At 40.2% G+C, this 20359-nt stretch overlaps 1 protein-coding gene across 1 annotated transcript in view; it reads left to right on the forward strand.

Moving 5' to 3' along the window:
* PLCB1 (phospholipase C, beta 1 (phosphoinositide-specific)) overlaps positions 1-20359 on the forward strand; it is a 457703-nt gene that overhangs the window by 305744 nt on the left and 131600 nt on the right. The window contains exons 6-9 of the mRNA XM_010007158.1: positions 1542-1595; positions 2184-2259; positions 7353-7453; positions 8843-9009. Coding sequence (XP_010005460.1) covers positions 1542-1595; positions 2184-2259; positions 7353-7453; positions 8843-9009 — 398 coding nt within the window. The remainder of the gene's footprint in view (positions 1-1541; positions 1596-2183; positions 2260-7352; positions 7454-8842; positions 9010-20359) is intronic.

Here is a 20359-nt window from a genome sequence, read left to right on the forward strand (position 1 = left end):
GGTTTTCTTAGATGGATGGATAATGGCTGCAGGGGAAAAAATAGTGCCTTGTGTAACAATTTAGGAGGAAAAAAGATGGCAATACTGGTGGGGGCTGACTGCTCCTCACACACATATTTTGAGTTTACTTTTAGTCTTAACTGAAGTTTACAATCTTTTATTTTTCCCCCATTTTCTTTTATTTCTAGTTTTCTTGGCTGTAGAGTAAAACATTAAATGTGACCAGAAAACACTCAAAGGTTTCAAAAATAAAGCAAAATAAAATAAACCTTTTTTTACTAACCACTGTGATTTTTTTTTTCTTTTTCATCTAGCTCAGTGCTGTGAGATGGGGTAGTGAATATAATATTATTGTTTGGTGACACAGTAGCACAAGATATTTCAGTTTCCAAAAGATGAATGTGAGGAGATGAGGATTTGTGAAAATGTTCCTTTCCTAGTTAGGGATATTAGCACATACTTTGTTTTTGAAGTGGTTGCTAATGGCATTTTTGGTTGAGAAGAAAAGGGAAGTTTATTAGAACCATGCAGTTTCTTTCACTTTTGATAAGCCAGTGGGTAAAGTTGAAAAGTGTAAAAAATAAGTAAATAAAAAAGTACTCTGAAATGCTTAAATGTTGCCACATTTTTCACCAGGTCACATCACTGCAAAACTAATTTATAGTTTTTATTGTATTTGAGTGGAAGAGGTGAAGCCCTCAAAAAGTTGTGCTCTTCACAGGCTGCTGCTGGTAGACATTATGCTGGTTACCAGTAGTCTTCAAATACCAGGAGGATCATCAGAAAGCAGCTGTAGGCCCAACTGCTTCTCATTAAACCCACTGGATGACTCTGGTTTCAGTAGGCTTTGAATCAGGATGTTGAAAGATTTGAACAAAGGAACATACATCCCCATCCTGCTGCCTTAATGAGCATGCAAGACAAATCACAAGTCCTGAGATACTGAGATGCTCTAAATGCTCAGTTCAAAACCTGGATAATTGCCTGCCTGTAGACAGTTTCAGCATGTAATTTTTATATTACTCCACACAGTTGAAAATGTTTCGGGCTTGCCCAGGGCTGCTGAATATACTGGCACTCTTGCTGGTGCAGAGATATTTCAGTTGCCAGCTATTTGACTTCTTCCAGCTGAGGAGTGAAAACATTTCAGGTCAAGTGGAAAAAACTTCACAGTTGTGTGATGGGGAGGGCTTAGGGAGGTAGGGGTATGCAACATCCAGGTTTCAGCCCCTGAAAGAGGAGTATAGTCACCTTTCCAATCAAGCTGTGTAGCCTGCGTGCCACAGTTCAGACTGCTGATTGACTGCCAGGCAGCTTGGGTAGGAAGGAGCTTGGGGGGATGCTGAATTTGCGCATTAATAGTATTTGCAATATCCTTTTGCAAGACGGACAGTGTTTTGACACGATAGGTTTTCATACTGAGCAAAAGAGCTGCATGGAGTTTGGCACGTGATCAGAGCACTAGCCCTATGCTGTAAAGCTGGTTGAGAGGTACTTGAAATTGCTCGGAAAATAAACCAGGATGCTTTTATTTTCCACAGTTACACAAAACTGAAGCTGCAGGTGACTCCAGAAGGGCGCATTCCTCTGAAGAAGTGAGTTCTGTTTCCCTTCCTTCCTATGTATCCTCTGGCTTTTTGTGTGCATATTTGTTTGGGATAAACATGTGACCCCTGTGTCTAGAATAATAATTTTAGCATCTGTTTATAAAACATATTGCAGGAAAAAAAAAGAAAGAGTGCCCAGTGATACTGCGGATGTCTCTGTTCAAATAAATACCCTTTGGGCACCAATCGCCCTTGTGATCTTGAACAAGACATTTAGCTTGTCTGCCCTTGATCATTCCACTTCTGTAAAATAAAAAAGAAAATTAAATTGTAATTTCTTTACCTCAAAGACATGTTGTGAGGATAAATATATTCCCATTGCCTATCACTGGGGTAATATGAAAAGAACAATGGTGACTTTTTCAAATACTTATGTGCCGTAACAGGGACTTCTGTGAGGTAGAGTTAAACTCATTGCAGGCACCATTAACTCCTTTATGTTACTGAGCAGCCAGCAAATGGAAATAAACAGCTAAAGATGCAGTAGACTGGGAAGTCATCTTCAGTCTTTAAGCCATATGGGCCACCAGGGTATGTCTTTAAGTAAATTCTCTCTGCTTTGTCTTCATTTTGCAGCATATACCGCTTGTTTTCCTCTGACAGAAAACGGGTAGAGACCGCGTTAGAAGCTTGTAATCTTCCATCTTCCAGGGTAAGCATCTGAATTTATTCCTGGCCCTTACAAGGTGTTGCTTGTATTTGGTGGTGTTTGCTCTTTATGGAGTCAAGGACAATTTGTTCAAGGCTGGTTGTGCTGTGCTGGCTTTGCTTCTGGATAGGTCCTCAGCAGCAGGTGTGTCTTTTCCTCACAGAAGTTCCTGATGCTCATCTGCAAATCTGAGTACCTTGGATTTGAAATTGTGTAGGGACCAGAAGTGCCTGGAAGAAGTGTGAATGATTTAAAAGAAAAGGCAAGTAAGCTGTCAATGCTGCAGGGCTGCAGTCATTGTATGCTGCTTATCCAGCAGCTGCCCTCAACATGGAGCATTTGCAGGATGGTACCTCAGCCTCAAGAAGGTGGTGGGTTTTTTTCAAGAGGAATGAACTTAAACAGTGATTCTTGTTGGCACTGGAGAGAAGATGTCCTTAGTCTTTCCTCCCAGGTGGAGATTCCCCTCCAAGAAGCTTCTTGCAGGGTAATTCCTACATTCAGAGGTCCAAGAATTGTGGCAGAACAGGTCTGTAGCAGAGGAGATCCTGCATCTGTGGATTGTTTGCTTTTGTGGAAAAGTCCGTGCTGTGGCGTTTGCTCAATATTTGCTTCAGCAGTGGTTTCAAACTGCCAGTTCCTACAGCTCCAAAAGAGCAATGAACCCAAAACTCACATGCCCCTTACCAATGTGGCATTCCTTCATAGGTTTGGGAGCTTAATTCTATAAAATTCCAAAAACTGTCTGTACAGTAGGTACAAATGATTATTATCATCTTATCTAAAGTAAGGTTATGAGATTAACAACATGGAAAAAATAATTTTGAAGATCAGGTTTCATTGAATTGTTACCAAAAAAAGAGAAGATGGGGGGGAAAAATCACAGAAGCATTGCTTTTAAAATAATTTCATTTTTTATTTCTCTTTACTACATATCTCTGAAACAAATCTAAACACCACTGGAGTCCGTGAAAGAAACTAGAGCCTTTTTCTGCTATTTATTTAAGTACAGTCAGTTTTACGTACATGTTGCTGGATACTTGTTGCTTGGATACCATCTTGAAAATTATTCATATTATAAAGTAGAGCCTTTCTTTGCTTTGGACAAAAGAGAAATATGCTTCGTGAAACAAAGGAAACGGTGTTGATCAGCTTGGAAAAAAAAATGTTTTGGAAGCTAAGTGCTTACAAAGCCTGAAACTCTGAATATCGTGGAGGTAAAGGAATAGAAGAAAAACAGTTATTCAACTACTGTGCCTGCAGTATTCTATGCAGTTGTGATCCCATTTATCTGAACAAGTAAAATTCTTAACTTCAACTTCCAGCATTTCTGTCCCATTGTAGTACAGGACAACTTCTGTTCCTGTAAAGCCTTGAAGAAGACTGTACTTCCAGCAGTGTGCAAGACGTGAATATCAGGCAATCTTGTACAGTAGAGCCACACCATATTATTCAGAGAATTCATTAAATTCTCTCATGGACAATGACAGCTTAGGTCTTTGCGGTTGTTTTATTCAAGCCTTGTGAACATCCCTCTGTCTTCTCTCCAAGTTTCATAGAAAAAACATACTTCTCATTGATTAGGAAGATACAGGACTCACTGGCTGTGAGTTTCACATGATATTTTGCTGCACCTCTCAGAACTTGTGAATGATCCTAAAGCACAAAATGAAATTCAGAGTAATGGGTAAGAGGATCCCAAGTCTCTCTTCCTGATTCATAGCTTCAAGGTTGGGACAGTCCCTCATCTATCTTATGTGATTACTTGAGCATGGGACAGCCTGAGCTATGCTGCCAGGGGACAGTATCAGTGCAGGGACTTTTCTGTGACAGTACAAACTTTGGCATCCACTGGCCCTGCTCTTTAGGAAATTCCCTGTCTGTGTGCTTGCCAGGAGACCTTGTGGGACAACATGTAGGTATTGTATTTAGTGTGAGAAGAGGAAGAGTTCTCATTGCCTGGATAACTGGCTTCATCCTGCTATAGAAGAATAGCACCAGACAAGCTCCCCAGAAGTGCCAAAGTGAACTCTTTATTTCAAATTTAGGGACCTTAATAAGGGATAAATTCTCTTTAGCACTGAGGACTCCAGCCTTGATTCAGCCAAGCATTTGAGCATCACTGCAGTGGGATGACCCATGGACTTCAAATCAAGAACATTTTCAAAGCATGGATTTATTTATTTATGTTTTTCTGGGTTGGATTTGGCATGTGTAGAGTCTTGCAGGACCAAGCACTGAGTGATTTTCAGCAGCATTCATCATCCCGCAGATCTGAAATCAGAGGAATGTTTAAATAAATGTTGAAATGAAGTTTTAAAATATGTCAGTGAGTTTTTTACTTTGGCATCTGATTCTCTTATGATTTTTTTTAAGTCCTGGCTGATTATTGTTGGAAATTTTTTGTTTGTTTTAGTCAAGGGTGCCCTAAATAGAATTCAAATAACTTTATTTTAGTCACCTATATGGCTATGAAGACTGGTTTCTGCCTTCCAGTAGATGTTCATAATGAAGGACCAGTGAGCTGGACTGTTGACTTGAAATGGAACAACCAGCTATTGAATCTTGTCTATACAAAGAGTTTGAATTAGCTGTTGTGCTGCTGATTCTATAACAAACTGGATACAAATGTTATAAAAGCAGACAGGTTACCAGACAAATCAACACTGCTTGAATTTAGTAGAGTCTTAATCATAGAATGAAATTGAATACCAATATTCAGCAAAGCTGGAAATGAGGGTACTCTCATGTGGTACAGAAAGTTTTTTAATTTGTTCATTGGTCTCCAAAAAGAGATGGGTAGGTGGTGTGGGTGATTCCACTGGAATGGAGATGGCTCTGATCAAGCTGAGGAAAGTGGCAGTGTATTTTAGTCCCTTTGGGCAGGCAGGCTTTTGGAATCCCAATACAGTTGTCTGAGGTTGTGCCTGGGGTGACAAATGCTTGCAGCAAAGCTTTCATCTCCCATCTAGATCTCTGTGGTTTTGTAGCCCACCTCTTATATTACCAGTAGGAATTAATTATTAAAAGGTTCTGTACTTATGCCTTAAGTCTTGTATTTGTTATCCTCTTTGGAGAAAGATGTTTGGAGATACATGTTGGGAAACAGGTATATTTTCTTCATTGGAACCAAGTGGTAAATAAAAGCCTGGATCTTCACTTACTGGAAAAGACAGACAACTTGTTCAGTGTTGAGTACCTTCAAGTCCTCTGTAAGGAAAAAATATATTAGGTCAATGGGAGACTGTAATTCTGTAGTAATTACAGAATCAACATCAAAAATGCCCTTAGGAGAAGTGCTGGCTGAGGAGCAGTAGCCTCCTGAATAGTGATTAGAAGTGGAGGCCACAAAGGAGCCTGAGGTGCCAGCTTTAACCAGAAAATTCACAAGCTTTATGAATGCTGGACATCAGGAAGACACAAGTGTCAGTGGTCCTTCTCTCAGTCAAAACGCACTGCAGAGCAAATGCATCAAAGTGGAGTAGATACATTTCCATATATAGTTCTGTGTCCCTGGTGGCTGTCACTGAAAGGAGCTGTTTCCACCCTCCAGCTTCAGGTTACAAACTTCTTCATCCACCCTTGCGCTGGATTTAGCAGTTGTGCCGTTGGAAAGTTACCTGGCTCAGTGAGCTGGTCCCACAGTGAAGTGCACAGGGTTGTGTTGGCCAGGCAAGTTTTGAACTAGTTCACCCTGCAGCCACTCACAGTCTGAAAAACAAACAAAAAAAAAGGTCTAATGGCTGGTGACCTCAGACCACTGAAGCCCAGAGGTGGCTGCTCAGGTGGAGCAAGGAATTGGCTCAGTTCACTCCCAGCATGAGCTGGGTCAGGTTCAGTCCATGCTTGCAGACAGAAACAGTGAACGATGGTCAAAACACAAAAGCTTCTTCGGCCTCTCCAGGTTTCATAGATGAAAGGAGAGATAAAGTGACATCCATGGCATCTATTATTTATGTCTGTTAACCTAAAGCAGGAAAAATATGGAAAAGTTTCCTTCCATCTAACAAAGACTTGAATTGATACTTCCAGTTCCCTTGGCAACGGTGTTAAACAGGAGGAATAAATAAAAGCAACAATTTCTTCTATCAGCAGCTTGCTTCAGAGATGACCAGGTTCAACAGCATTTAAAAGCAAACAGCTTTGTGTACAAGTTGCAATTTTCCTCCTCCAGTTCATCAGAATCAGGCATTATTTTGGAGCTGTGGAGAGACATCATGTGGGCCCATGGTGCTCCCAGGGACTACAAATTATAGCTTTTGATGAAGTTACCTTGTGTGGAGGAAGCACAGAAACTAGATGTATTCAGTATTTACATTTCACTCATTTTGTTTTCTCCTTTCTCTTGTTCCTTTATAAGGTTTCCTCTGCAAAAAACACACATTTCTGTGCCATTTTGCTTTCTCAAGTGCACTGGAGCAAAGGCAGAAGCCAGGGAGATCACTGGTGCTCATCTGTGCTGAAAAAAGCTTTTCATCTTCCTAGGGGTTCTTATTTCTTCCCAGCACCAATGAAGAAGCAGCCCTTGCAGTCCTTCTGCAAAAACTCTGGAGCTTAAAGGCAGCATGTGCAACTGAGACGGAGAAGAGCTCTTGAGCTTCGTGCAAAAGCCTGTTTACCATGTCCAGTCCAGTAATTCCCTCCAGTTAAAAACAGTAATTCTATTTTTTTCAGAGAAAAGCCAGCAGATGTAATGGGGATGGTCAAAGTGCCATCTAGAAGCAGGATTAAGTGTAAATAGTTTTAAATTTTAGAAAATGTAAGGAAAAAATACCTCCTCATGATACAGATAAGGGGATAAGGGCAGGAGTTGGCCTACCTCCCTCCTTCCCTCTCTGTCTGTCTTTCTGTCTGTCTTTCTTCTTTGCAGGTGCTCAGAGAATTTTGCCCCATGGAAAATAAGATGATGAATATATTTCTATTAAAAAGTACTCTTTAAGTTGCTCTGTTATCCAGGAGAATTCATCCTGCAAAATCTGGTCTTCTTTACGTTGCAGAAAGAAAAACAAAAGAAATGCAGTAGTGAGTGATCTGCTTTCAAAGAGCATCTAAAAGTGCTGTATTGTTCTTTCACTATTTTTTTTCCTGTTTTACAGAATGATTCCATCCCACAAGATGACTTCACACCAGAAGTGTACAGGGTATTCTTAAACAACCTCTGCCCTCGGCCTGAGATCGACCACATCTTTTCCGAGTTGTAAGAAAAGACACTCATCTGCTTATTTATTTTTTTTCCCTTCACTGATTTTATGGGCTGGGGTTGTCAAAATCAGTTATTTAGACTACAGCACCATGCTTTGATTGCCAAGAACAGATTTCAGTGTTTAGCAGGGCTGTTATTTAACCTTGGATTAAGGGTTACTTCTCTCCCAAGCTTTTGCCTCTGTTTCTAATGGCTAGAGTTTTCATTTGTTCCTAGAGGAGCAGAACCGCTGGGTCTTTGTTTTTCTGTATGGATTAGGATAGTTAGGGCTTTTCTGAAATTGAAGGAAAGAGAGTAATAAGCAATAATAATAATACACAGTAAGTGTGAGAATGTGTATAATCATCCCAAAAAAGCTTAGTTAGTTGCAAAAAGTGCAGTAACTTTTAGGATTTGTGCATAGTGAATTTGCACCATGAAATTAAGTTAGCAGCCAGCTACCACCAATTTCATACATTCAGTTACAAGCAACTTAGGCTGCTTCTACACCTGGGGCGAGTCATTGTACTTCTCACTTTCTGCAGAGCCTAATCAGTGGACTCACATGTGAAACAATGTGAAAGTGAAGTTATTTCCAAAATATATTCCAAGACCACCAAAGCAATTGCTGAACATATCTTTGCCACATTGGTGTGCACACATACTCCTTTTGTGCTTGTTTTCTCCAAGGTTGAGGTTTCAGAGGAACTCTGCCTTGACCTAGCTTGCTCTCATTGAGCCAAGGGTAGACTTCCCATTGGTGTGTTGCTGAGTAGAAGCAGGCCAGTCCTCAGTGCTGTAGGCAACATGCAGCACATCACCTGGCTTGGAGGCTTCCTCAATTTCCATCTAGTTACAAATTGTACCCAAACTCTGCTCTTTTACTCAATCTCTGCTTTGCAGAGTGCCTAGCATTGCAAGTTTAGATATTAAGAAAGCAAACAAACAAACTGCAAGCAAATACTGATATAATGAAGTCAAGGATGCTGTTATTCAGCAGTAAACCCAACTAGCTGGGCTAGTAATTCCAGCAGAGTGTTTGTGGCAACCTCAGGATTGAATTCGATGTCATTTTCTCATCTTTTTTAAACTGCTTAGTTGCAGGAATTCAGAGGAATGAAAAGTTTTTAGAATTGCTCTAACTCTTTACATTGATGTCAGTAATGCTGAAGGCTTTTAAAAATCTTACTCCTAGATGTGTGATGAATATTTGTCATTAAATGCTGGCAAAGGAAATTAGTCTGGAGACACAGTGGGACAATATTTTTGTTGTACAATAGTTTGAATCTTCAGTTTCCTTGGGAAATTACAGAACATTGAACAAGATTTCAAGGAAATGTATTCCTTTGGTGGGGTTTTTTTGAGTATTTTAATGACTTTGGTGTTTCTTTCATTTTTCTCCAGTGGTGCCAAGAGCAAACCTTACCTTACTGTTGATCAGATGATGGAATTCATAAATTTCAAGCAACGTGATCCACGATTAAATGAAATCCTTTATCCACCTTTAAAACAAGAACAAGTTCAACAGCTGATTGAGAAGTATGAACCCAACAGTAATCTAGCAAAGAAAGGTCAGTGGTTTTAAAATTCTCACTGTACTCAGTTTCTGATTTGAAACAATGACTCAATTATCCTACAGGGCATGCTAAAGAAAAATGTCGTTCAGAATCAAAGTGTATTTCCTGCTATCTCCTTTTGGGTTATACAAGCCTGCAAGACATTGTGTGGTTGATTTTGAAATGTATTTGTTTGGGATCAATTTAGAAAGGATGGGGGTGGTTTCAGTGTTTAGTTTTCAGTATGTGTAATTGAAAATTTAGAGCAGTTGCTCTGGTATGCAAACTTCAGCAGAATCCTCACTATCACAATGACTGTTTACGAGCATCTGAAATGTAAAGTCTAAAGAAACAATTGGTGGCACTGAAACTGAGATTATTATAATTCTATCATTTAATAATAGCAATAAGTCCAGCCCTCTGCTTTCCGATAAAGTAAACTTACACAAAGCAAGATGTGAGAGTAGCTGAATGTGTTTTGTGATATAATCACAGAAAATTTCCTTTAGAAAATCTTGAGTGTTGTCAGGGCTTAACTGGGCATTTTGCCAAAATCAGTGAGAGAACTCCTGCCCACATCTCTGCAGCTTTTTTGCTACCACCACAAATCTTAAAATAGCATTGAATTTGTGTCTGCATCCTGTTTTATTGCAATCCACATATTCTAATGATTACCCCAGCTTTTAATGTGTTCATACCTGAAAAACAGATCTGATATGTAAAAATTGTTTTGGTCTAGAGATTTTGGATCTAGAGGAAACAAAAAGAGATCTCTTCCAGAAGTCTAGAGGTTAACTGAAAGCACTTCTGCCCCTCTCCCTGGAAGCCTTCTGACCTAGACAGCTTCCCAAAGGAAACTGGTGGCTCTCGACGCCATAATCAGTGTTGTCTCAAGGCAGCACTCTTCTTATTTTTCTGCTAAGGCTTCTTATTTTTTCTAGTCCAATCAAATTTAGTTTTTCCAGAGGTTTTGAGGGAGGGTTAAATCCTGCTTCTTTGTCATGCTTATGCAAACTGTCTTTTCACCAGTGAGAATACCAGCATGAGTAGATGACAACACATTGTGACCTCTCCTTTCTCAGCCATGCATGTGCTTACCTTATTTCACATCAGCAACAGGAAAGTCTGATACCTAAAAGACCAATCTTATTACCCAAGTGTTGGCACTTCATATAAACAAAATAAAATATTTAGTAGGAGGTGTTGCTATCATTCTAGCAGAACACCAATCAAGATTAGGTCACCTTCTGACTAGCAATAAAGAGGAAGCATGAAACAAACCTCAAAGAAGGGTGTTGTGATTGTTTTGTCCTAGCACTATCCACGCAGGATTTGCAGGACATCTCCAGCTCATTCTAATTTATGTTGGTGCACACATTTGCTGCAGTCTCTTCCTCTTCCACAGGTGCCTCTCTTTGTGGGTATGATTTACATTGATCTTATAGAACCAGTTTTCACAGAAAATGCTAAGTTTAAGAACGGAAAGGCAGATCTAGAGAATTGATTTGTTCTGTGGGTTGGTTTCTGGGTTTTTTTCCTCTTCAAACTTGTGCACTGAGGTCCAGAAAACTCTTGACAGAGCCGACACAACCTGTGAGCCATGTTTGTGCTGCATCCCTTGTACAGCACCAAAACTGGCAACAGAACTGCAGCAACTGGCACATACTGCTAACTGTGCTCCACTGCCAACCATACTCTTACTTTCTTTAAGTTACAGGAGCTGGCTTAACAGGAGTGATATGGGCACGCAGTATTTTCTGTACATCTGCTCTGGGTTGGGTTTGCAATTTGCTGTATATTAAATGAAGTGTAGGTGTGCACTTAATCCTACACTCAGAGAATAATTACAAACAAATGCTGCACGTCTGTAAAATGTCACCAAAATATAACACTGCATATTCAAAATAATGATTTAACCTTTTGATGTGATGTTTTGTGAAAGAGGTTGTCAATCAGGCTTTCTGCTGTTGGAAAGGACTGTTCCTAGGCTGGATTGCAGGGATGGCAGCCCAAAGAGACACACTATAGGGACATTTTCCCTGCCACTGAAACTGCTCAGGCACCAAGCAGAGATGCTTTTTTTCAGAAGACCTATGGATGTTCAAACCATGGTTAGATGTGGTCCTGCTATACATCAATGAACTTGTTGCCCTTAACTTCTCACCTCTGCTGCTCAGAAATTCTACTACATCTATTGTGGTAGCATTGCTAATGTCTTCTTATCTGTTGGAAGGGAGGTGAGGTAGGGATGGAAGTAGGATGTTGGGAATGGCCTCAGTGATATCTGTAAGAGCACGTAGAAGCTTTAGGACACCCAGACCAGCAGGTGAAAAAGTTAAGAAGATAGCAGAAGTCTTCATCCAGTGTAGTTCTGGAAAAGGAAAAGAGCCCAGTATCTTTGTGAAGGGAGATGGGCTCAGGGCTCTTGTGCACATGCTCATTTATGCTTCTGCATTTCAAAGTAAGCTGGAAGAGGTCCCAGCTAAACAACTGCTCAGGATTAATGACATACACCAAAAAACAGAAAAGCAGCATAACAAGGCACATGAGGTAGAGGGAATGATGTGAGAGATTTACATGATAAACAGCAGGGTGGGAATGGAGTTACAGGTGGCCTAAGGATCATCACTAGTGTACCAGAGCAACGCAATTAAATAATTAGACTTTTGGAGCAGTTTTGCACAATTTTGGTTCAAGATGCAAGCCAGATCTGACAACATGGCATATGTATCTGTTCTTTCATTGCAATGAGAGTTACTCCTTTGAAGTAAATTGCAGATACCAGTCAAGAACAAAAGAAATAGCCATAAAGAAATGTAAAAGTTCTGGTTTGCTGCTTCCTGTGGGTAATGACCAATTTGAACTACTTTGTGGTCGTAGAGACTTTACAGGCTTGTTTGCAAGAATTAGGTGATATAAATTGCCAACCTTTGTGCCCGACAAATTCCTTTTCCTCAGATTATTTCTGAATTTGAAGATTAGCAGCTGCTAAGTGTGTGTGTTTGTGTGCATGTGCCTACACACCGGTGTATTATTTTGTTTCCACAAGCTGCCTTTCTGATGAGCTCCGTTCATTATCTCGCTTCATTAATATAACATCAGATTGCAGAGCAATTAGGGACAAACATACACATAAATGGTGAAGGTCTGTCCGCTTTCATATTTGTTTCTGTAGAAATTCTGTGTTTAATTACTCAGGCAGTCTATCTGATGTTCAGATGTCCCACTGAAGTAAAGGGTTTGATATTCAATATACCCATGAAATAATCCCAGCTATTCTCTGTAATTTGAGTTTTTAAACCTGTATAGTCTCTGTTTAAACTGCCAGAGAAAATTACTTTTGCAAAAGCCTGAAACAAAGTTAGTGGCAAGTGTCCTTATTTTTCAGGTATTCTGTAAGGCCACAAGGCCTAGATTTTTAATAATCTTCTACAAAGTTAGACAAAATGTATATTGTCATTTTTTCTCTCATCAAGGTGCAAAATTAAACTCAATACTGGGTATTCACAAGGATTAAAAGCATTTGCTAAAAGCATTTATGCTCTGGGAGTAAGATTTCATGTTTGCAACATGCAGAACATCCTGGCCTTGAGGTAATAAATGCTTAAGTTTATGAGTGGTGTGGGAAGAGAGTATAGGAATATAAAAATCTATTATGTTTCATTTCCTTGAACGTTATATTAATTCTCACTTAAAGCTGAATTCCCGAGGTTGTTGAAGTGTAATTTCTGGGGGATTCCGGACAGAAACACAAACTCAGGTACCTGGGCTACTTCTGAGAGTGTGATGCACGTGCTTCTTAGCAAATAAAATTTTCTGCATTGAAAAGTTCTTTTAAATAGAACTGGGGATTTTTCCTTAAAAACTTAAATTCAAATTAATAAAATAGAGACTATGTGCCTTCATACAGCAGCCTCACTGCTTGCACCTGCTACCCTCTTTGGACAGTTCTAGACCTTCACTCATCTGATGATTCTATCTTCTGATTTCCCATCTAACTGTATTCATGATCTGTGCACAGCCACTGTAAAACAGTATTCTCTTTGAACTTAATTATTCTCTCGTAGCTAAATAAACAAATTTCTAAAGAAGGGTTGTACTGGCTTAACTTTCACAACACTAGTTTAATGTTTTTGACATCTGATAATTGTCTGTTCCTCTGAATGCCATTATAGCCCTGTTTTCTGTGCCTATTGCAGTTTAATTACAGTATTTTGAACACAGTAAGCAAGAACTGGACATAATATTTTACACTTATACAACATGGCTCTTCAGGTCCCTGGTAAAATCAAATGCCAGCATACTTCCGGATAAGGGCCTCAAGTTGCACAGTTTTGAGTAAAAAGGCTGCCCGTGCTCCTGCTTGTTGCTAACATATTTTTACGTGTTTTATTGCTGGGATGCAACTGAGCTTCTGCTACATCAGCTGATACGTGGGCTTGACATCTACATGGGTTAAGCATCTGGAGTAGTATTTTATTGTGACTGAAGCAAGCTGTTGTGATTAACGCTTTGTGTCATACGGTGAAGGAGATTAATGGACTATATATAGCATGTTTCCTTATCAGGTGGAAGCAGAAGGAAGTTCCTGGTGTTGCGGAACAGTCTCTCACTGTCAGCAAAACCGTGCTGGGGGCTGGTAGGGCTGGTTAAGTAGCATCTTATCGTTTGGTATTTCCAGGTTGTAAAGCATTTGCATTGGGTGACTGGCATAACTGCTAAATGTATTCCTTTTCAAATTACAAGGTTGATAATGGGATTTCTATTAATAAATCAGTTGCCAAGTGGTTGACTGGGAATTTCCTTATTTGCTTCTGTTTCTAAGGGGGCTTGTATAAAAGTAAGTTTTTCAGCATCTTTTTACATTATGGATGAGAGATGGGACATCAGTGCTGAGTTTCAGTTGTCTCTGCTGGCAGTGTCCAGGGTCCTGGGAATGATAGTGCTTGTTCCTAGAATTATATGAAACTTACCAAATACATTCAGCACAAATTCTGAAAAAAAAAATGTGCTATGTGTTCATGACTTAAAAATGCAATTCATTTCTAAAATTTTCTAAGTTCAAAGGACCCCAGAGCTTTGAGAGCTCAAATCTCGGTTAAAACTTTGCTTCTGAAACTAGTAAGTGTTTTGAAAATTACTGAGTAAGTCTTGACTTTAGGGGCACCCTGTGTCTCTTAAAGACTCCAAGTATGCAAGAATAAAACCTATACTCATGTGCCAGACTAGCAGTGAAGAATACGAAACCTAGGCCTGTTAGGGAGAGGAGATGTGAAAAAGCTGGACTTGTGCTATAGCAATAAAATACATGTTTCCTGCCATCTTTGTGGATGGTAGCAAGGTAAGGGTTAGGTTATTATTATCCATTATTTTTAGAGTGGTTTTTATTGGGATATATTTTCTTGACTGAAGTTAAAGCTTTAAAAATAGAGTCTGGAAATGCTTTGGAGGTTTTCCTGGCCAGTGGATGTGTGCACCAGATTGTACTTACCAGAGGGCATCTTTGAGATAAATAATGGCATAAAGTTGTTAGTTTTTTTCTCTTAAGTATGCATTTCTTGAAATAATATCTCTGGCTATTTAATTTTAAAATGCAAAAACTGTAGATCTGTACAGAATAAAAGAGCTTTCTTCTTATATTTCCTAGTGTTTCCTTCTCTAGATTTTCTCAACTATCTATTTGGAAATAGGGTGTGTCAGTGTTAGACATGTATTTACCATGATTGCAGGTGAGCTGGTTCCATTACTCTCTTTGAATTCCAGTATTAATTCTCTTTTACTAGTGTGAACTTATTGGTCGTTGCTGTGCTGGGTTTTTCTTAGGTAATAAATTAAGCAATTAACATTAGTTTAAGTTATATTTAATTTTACATCAGTTTTTCTCATGGCAGTCTTAACACCAGGCAGTATTCGCTTCGGCATAACTGGGTTTTTCGTGCCTAAAACATCAATACATTTTAAACACTTTCATCCCACCACATTAAATTCTCCTTTTAGTAACTGCTTAAGAATAATTACACATTGGAGCCTTTCGATGGCAGAAGGGGGTCATTTCCTAGGCAACAGATTTTAATGGCGAAAACAAGTACCATGGAACTGTGGGTACACCTTTAAGACATACTTCATAATATTTAAAGTATAAATCCTGATATGTAAACCATTCAGGCACATGGTGGGTTTTTCTGGCACTATAACATTTATAGGAAGTATTACAAAGTGGTTGAAATCCTTTGGCCTTTTAACTACAAATTTGGAAATTAAGAATATTTACCCGAAAACCTGTTAACTTTAGGATTTTCAGGCCTTTCTAGCATTCCAGTTGTACAAGAGGAGAGCTCTCAGAATTCTTTCTCATTCTCAAATGACAACAGAACAATAGATCCCAGTCCCAATTTCTTACTCTTTAAAATATATAAGCCACACAAAAGTCATAGCCTATCCCATGCTGTCAGCAACAAGTTCTGAGTTGCTTTCCAGAAAACCTTTCAAAAATCACTTTAAAATATATGTGTGTGTGTATACACATATATGCAACAAATGTTAGCATGGAAAATGTATCACCATAAGTAAGTTAATGGAAGCTATGCTTGAATACAATAGATTTGCAGCATGAGTTTCTATAATGCGTTGTGTTTTCTTTTTAGTTGCTTGATTTTTAGTTGCTAGGTAGGCTGTAAAATTCATTTTGCAGTAGAGTAGTTTAGAAGATCTGAAGTAAAAGACTAAACACTGTAAAAATCTTTTAGAATGGAAATCTTCGGTTATGAGGGGGTTTTTTCATGTCCTTTAAAGGTAAAGTGCTTCACCTTTCTAACTTAACAACTTGATAACAGAAAATGAAACAGTGATACGGTCTAGATTTTGCAATGCTGAACAAACACACAGTAGTATTTGACTTAGTAAAAAGCAAAAGTTTTTACCTTTTATTCTTCCGTTGCATTTTAAAAGTGTAGGACCTGGCTTGGATATGAGACCCATACACATAGAGTTAATTTTTGCAGTTGGCACTCTAATTAATGGTAACATTCATAAAAAATTATGTTTAGGATTCCAGGGAGGGCAAGTTTTCTGATCTTCTGTGTATAACACAGGTACTTTGAACAAAGCACAAGCTTTGCAGAAATGCTTTTTGGGCCTGATATCTGGTACCAGGAATAGCTCCACTGATGCATGGGTTCATGAAGGGCAGTCCTGTTTGACTAACCTCATCTTCTTCTACGACAGGGTGACCCACTTATTGGGCAAGGGAGGGGCTGTGGGTGTTGTCTACCTTGACTTTAGGAAGGGCTTTGACAGTTTCCCACAGCACTGTCCAGAAGAAGCTGGCTGCTCATGGCTTGGATGGGCATACTCTTCACTGAGTAAAAAAGACTTCTGGACAGCAGAGCCCACACATTTGTGTTTAATGAAGTTAAATCCAGTTGGCCTGTCACGACTGGTGTTCCCCAGGGTTCAGTACTGGGCCTGCTCTTGTTTGATGTCTTTATTGATTCTTTGGATGAGGGAATAGAGGGCACCCTTAGTAGGTTTGCAGACAGCACTGAGCTGGGTGGAAGCTATTTGAGGGTAGGAAGGCTCTTCAGAGGGATCTAGACAGGATTGATCAATGGGCTGAGGCAAATTGCATGAGGTTCAATAAGGACAAATGTCATGTCCTGCATTTCCCCAGCAGTGCTACAGGGGAAGACTGGCTGGAGAGCTGCCCAGCAGAGAGGGCCCTGGGGGTGGGTATTGATTGACAGAGGGCTGAACATGAGCCAGCAGTTTGCCCAGGTGGCCAAGAAGGCCAATGGCATCCTGGCTTGTATCAGGAATAGTGTGACCAGCAGGAGCAGGGAGGTGATCCTGCCCCTGTACTCAGCCTTGGTGAGGCCACACCTTGAGAGCTCTGTGCATTTTTGGGCACCACAATACAGGAAGGACATCGAGGTGCTGGAGAGGGTGCAGAGAAAGGCAGCTGGGCTGATTAGGGGTCTGGAGAACAGGTCTTATGAGGAGAGACTGAGGGAGCTGGGAAGCCTGGAGAAGAGGAGGCTGAGGGGAGACCTCATTGCTCTCTACAAGTACCTGAAAGGAGGTTGTAGTAAGGCGGGTGTTTGGCCTCTTCTCCCTAGTGACTAGTGATAGGACAAGAGGAAATGGGGTCAAGTTGCACCAGGGGAGGTTCAGATTAGATATTAGGAAAAAATGATTCACAGAAAGAGTGGTGAGACATCAGAACAGGCTGCCCAGGGAGGTGGTAAAGGCACTATCCCTGGAGGAGTTAAAAAAACAGGTAGTGCTTTGGGAAATGGTTTAGTGGTTATGGGGCTGTAGGGCTGGCAGTTGGACTTGATGATCTTGAAGGTCTTTTCCAACCTGAAAAATTCTATGATTCTGTGATATTATTGAAACTGTGCCCAGTGTGAAATGGACAGGAGGATGACCATGAGCCAGCAATGTGCCCTTGTGGCCAAGAAGGCCAATGGCATCCTGGGGTGCATTAGAAAGGGTATGGTTAGTAGGTCAAGGGAGGTTCTCCTCCCCCTCTATTCTGCCTTGGTGAGGCCACATCTGGAGTATTGTGTCCAGTTCTGGGCCCCTCAGTTCAAGAAGGACAGGGAACTGCTTGAAAGAGTCCAGCACAGAGCCACAGAGATGATGAAGGGAGTGGAACATCTTCCTTATGAGGAAAGGCTGAGGGAGCTGGGTCTCTTGAGCTTGGAGAAAAGGAGACTGAGGGGTGACCTCATCAATGTTTACAAATATGTAAAGAGTGAGTGTCTGGAGGATGGAGTTAAGCTTTTTGCAGTGATGACCAGTGATAGGACAAGGGGCAATGGATGCAAACTGGAGCATAGGAGGTTCAAGGTGAATATCAGAAAAAACTTCTTTACTGTGAGAGTGACAGAGCACTGGAACAGGCTGCCCAGAGAGGTTATGGAGTCTCCTTCACTGGAGACATTCAAAAACTGCCTGGACACTTTACTGTGTGATGTGCTCTAGGTGATCCTGCTCTGGCAGGGGGGTTGGACTAGCTGATCTTTCAAGGTCCCTTCCAACCCTTAGGATTCTGTGATTCTGTGTGACAGAGCTACTGTGAAATATTTATCTGCAGAACTTAAGCTAGTTGTGAAAATCTAGTTCAGCAGACAGAACAGACTGTTCACTGATGTGGAAGCTGACAACAACAGTAACTCCTGATCCGTGTCCTGGGAGCCTGATAGACTACTTGATGGACCCCAGGGTTCAGCCCTATCTCCTACCATTGAAAACAGGTTAAAAAAAAGCTGGGGTGAGAGGACTGCAAAGCAAACATGAGTAGAGGTTTTTGGGGTACATGTAGGGGCTGCATCATTCCCTTCAGCTGGAGCTTTTGCTCAGCAATAAGTGAAGAGAGTCTTACATCAATACTGTGTTTCAAGGGTTATGGAGACACTTATTTCGGCTGCTGCCTGCCTAGATTGTGTTTGACTCAACTTCAGACTATCAGAGTCCATAAATAGAAAACTTCAAAAGTAAAACAGCTTCTTTGTGCTTGTTGCTGTTTTACTGCCTCTTTTATGGAACACAGGAACATATTTGATTTTAGCAGCAGGATTTATTATTTGAAGATGACTATCAGATAAAGTTTACTTATGAAAAACATAAAGCAGCATGGACTCAAGTGCTGAAGGAAACAAATGTGGATAAATTTTTAATAAACATTGTGGGGTTTGCCTCTTCATTATGAGAGCTGCAAAGGGCCTGTGAAGACAAAGGGGATGAAGAGTGCTGTGATCCAGTGGGTGACATCTAGAACTGGTGGCAGAAGAGTGCCATTTTCCTGGCTCTGCCACAGATGAGCTCACTGACATTTGGTGATGCCCTTTCATGTGCCATTTTGTTTTTTGCCTCATCCTGTGGTCGATTCAACTAAATAAACAGTCAGTCTGTGCCTTGAGGAGTTTGCAATGATCTGAGAGTCTTTTGGTATGTTTGGTATCTGTCATAACAGGGCTGCTAACATAGCTGGAGTATGTGCACTACTATAGTACAAGGGCCATATGAGGAAGTTTCTCTAGTAATGTCAGATGTAATCATCTACTCCAACAGTATACTTTAGCTGGAATATGTCTGTTGCCTATAAATACATCAGGGTTAAATGCTGGGGAGGCAGAAAAAAATGGTAAGCTGAAAGACAATGTTGGCAGGAGAACACAGAGGTATCAAGTGACCTTGAATAAAGTTAGGCTGGAAATTAAGGGACATTTCCTAAGAATATGGTTCTGGCACATACTACTAGAGGTAGTAAAGAGGGCAAAAAAAGCAGTTGTTATTAAGAGCTCGATTTGTTTATGAGAGGGATTGTCAAATGCAATGCCTGCAGCTGCAGAACCAAGCTTGAAGAACAGACAAGGAAGTCTGAAGCCTCTTCTTAGTTTATATGAACTGTCTTTCCAAAGCCATGCCTTTATTCTTTTTAATTTCTCTTTAATATTAATCTCTTATTCAATTGAAGGAGTTTCTGGAAGTAAAAATATTAACTGCAGTGAAGGCTTTTCCTAGGTTTTTCCCATCCGTATCATGCCTGCACCCTATCTTATCTTTTCCCACTACACTTCAGAACAGTGTTTTTGGCAAGTGCATTAGTAGCTTTTGTAGAGAAGTATCACTTCAGAGAAAAAAAACCTATGTATTTTTAGATATCTTTTAATGTAGCTTAGCAACTGGAAGTAAGCCAACATTTAATATCATTACATCTCCCAGGATCACTCCGAGTCATTCTACAGGGCATGTTTTTTAGAGATTTGGGAAGACAGTGACATATTCCAGTAGTGGTAGTCTTTCAACTCTGTCAGAAATAACTGTAGTATTGCTGGGATTAATGGTATTTTTATCTGGGATTAATGGTATTTTTATCTGTCTGATTTAAAATCTTTCCACTTATCTAGTTGTCTGCCTGTGTTAGAAATCCACTGTGTCAAAAAGGGCTCATTCCACTGCTAGCTAGGAACTAGTACGAAGGTGTTTTTGTACTGTTTCTAGACATTTAATTTGATCTAAACTATCTGTTGTCTCCTGTTCCATAAGGGATATCCTGTCAGAAGCAATATCTTACTACATCTGTGCTTAAAAGTAAACAGCAGGTGGAAGATGGGCTTGTGTCTGTAAAACCCTGTGATCCCACAGACTATCCATCCACAGTAATTTTTGTGGATGGTTGCAGTTTGGGCTCGAAGTGTTCAGAAATAACAAGCGTAAGATGTCTGCTGGGAGACTTGGGTCTCACTGTGTTTGCCTTTGCTTCATTTGTCCTGATGTAATGAATGAGACCTGCCCAGGTTCTAGGGCCCTTAACACCTTCTTCTCCTGGATCATGGTCGAGATGTCAACTGTAATCCAG

The sequence above is a fragment of the Chaetura pelagica genome, unplaced genomic scaffold (assembly GCF_000747805.2).
Source record: "Chaetura pelagica isolate M959 unplaced genomic scaffold, ChaPel_1.0 scaffold111, whole genome shotgun sequence".
NCBI lineage: Eukaryota > Metazoa > Chordata > Aves > Apodiformes > Apodidae > Chaetura > Chaetura pelagica.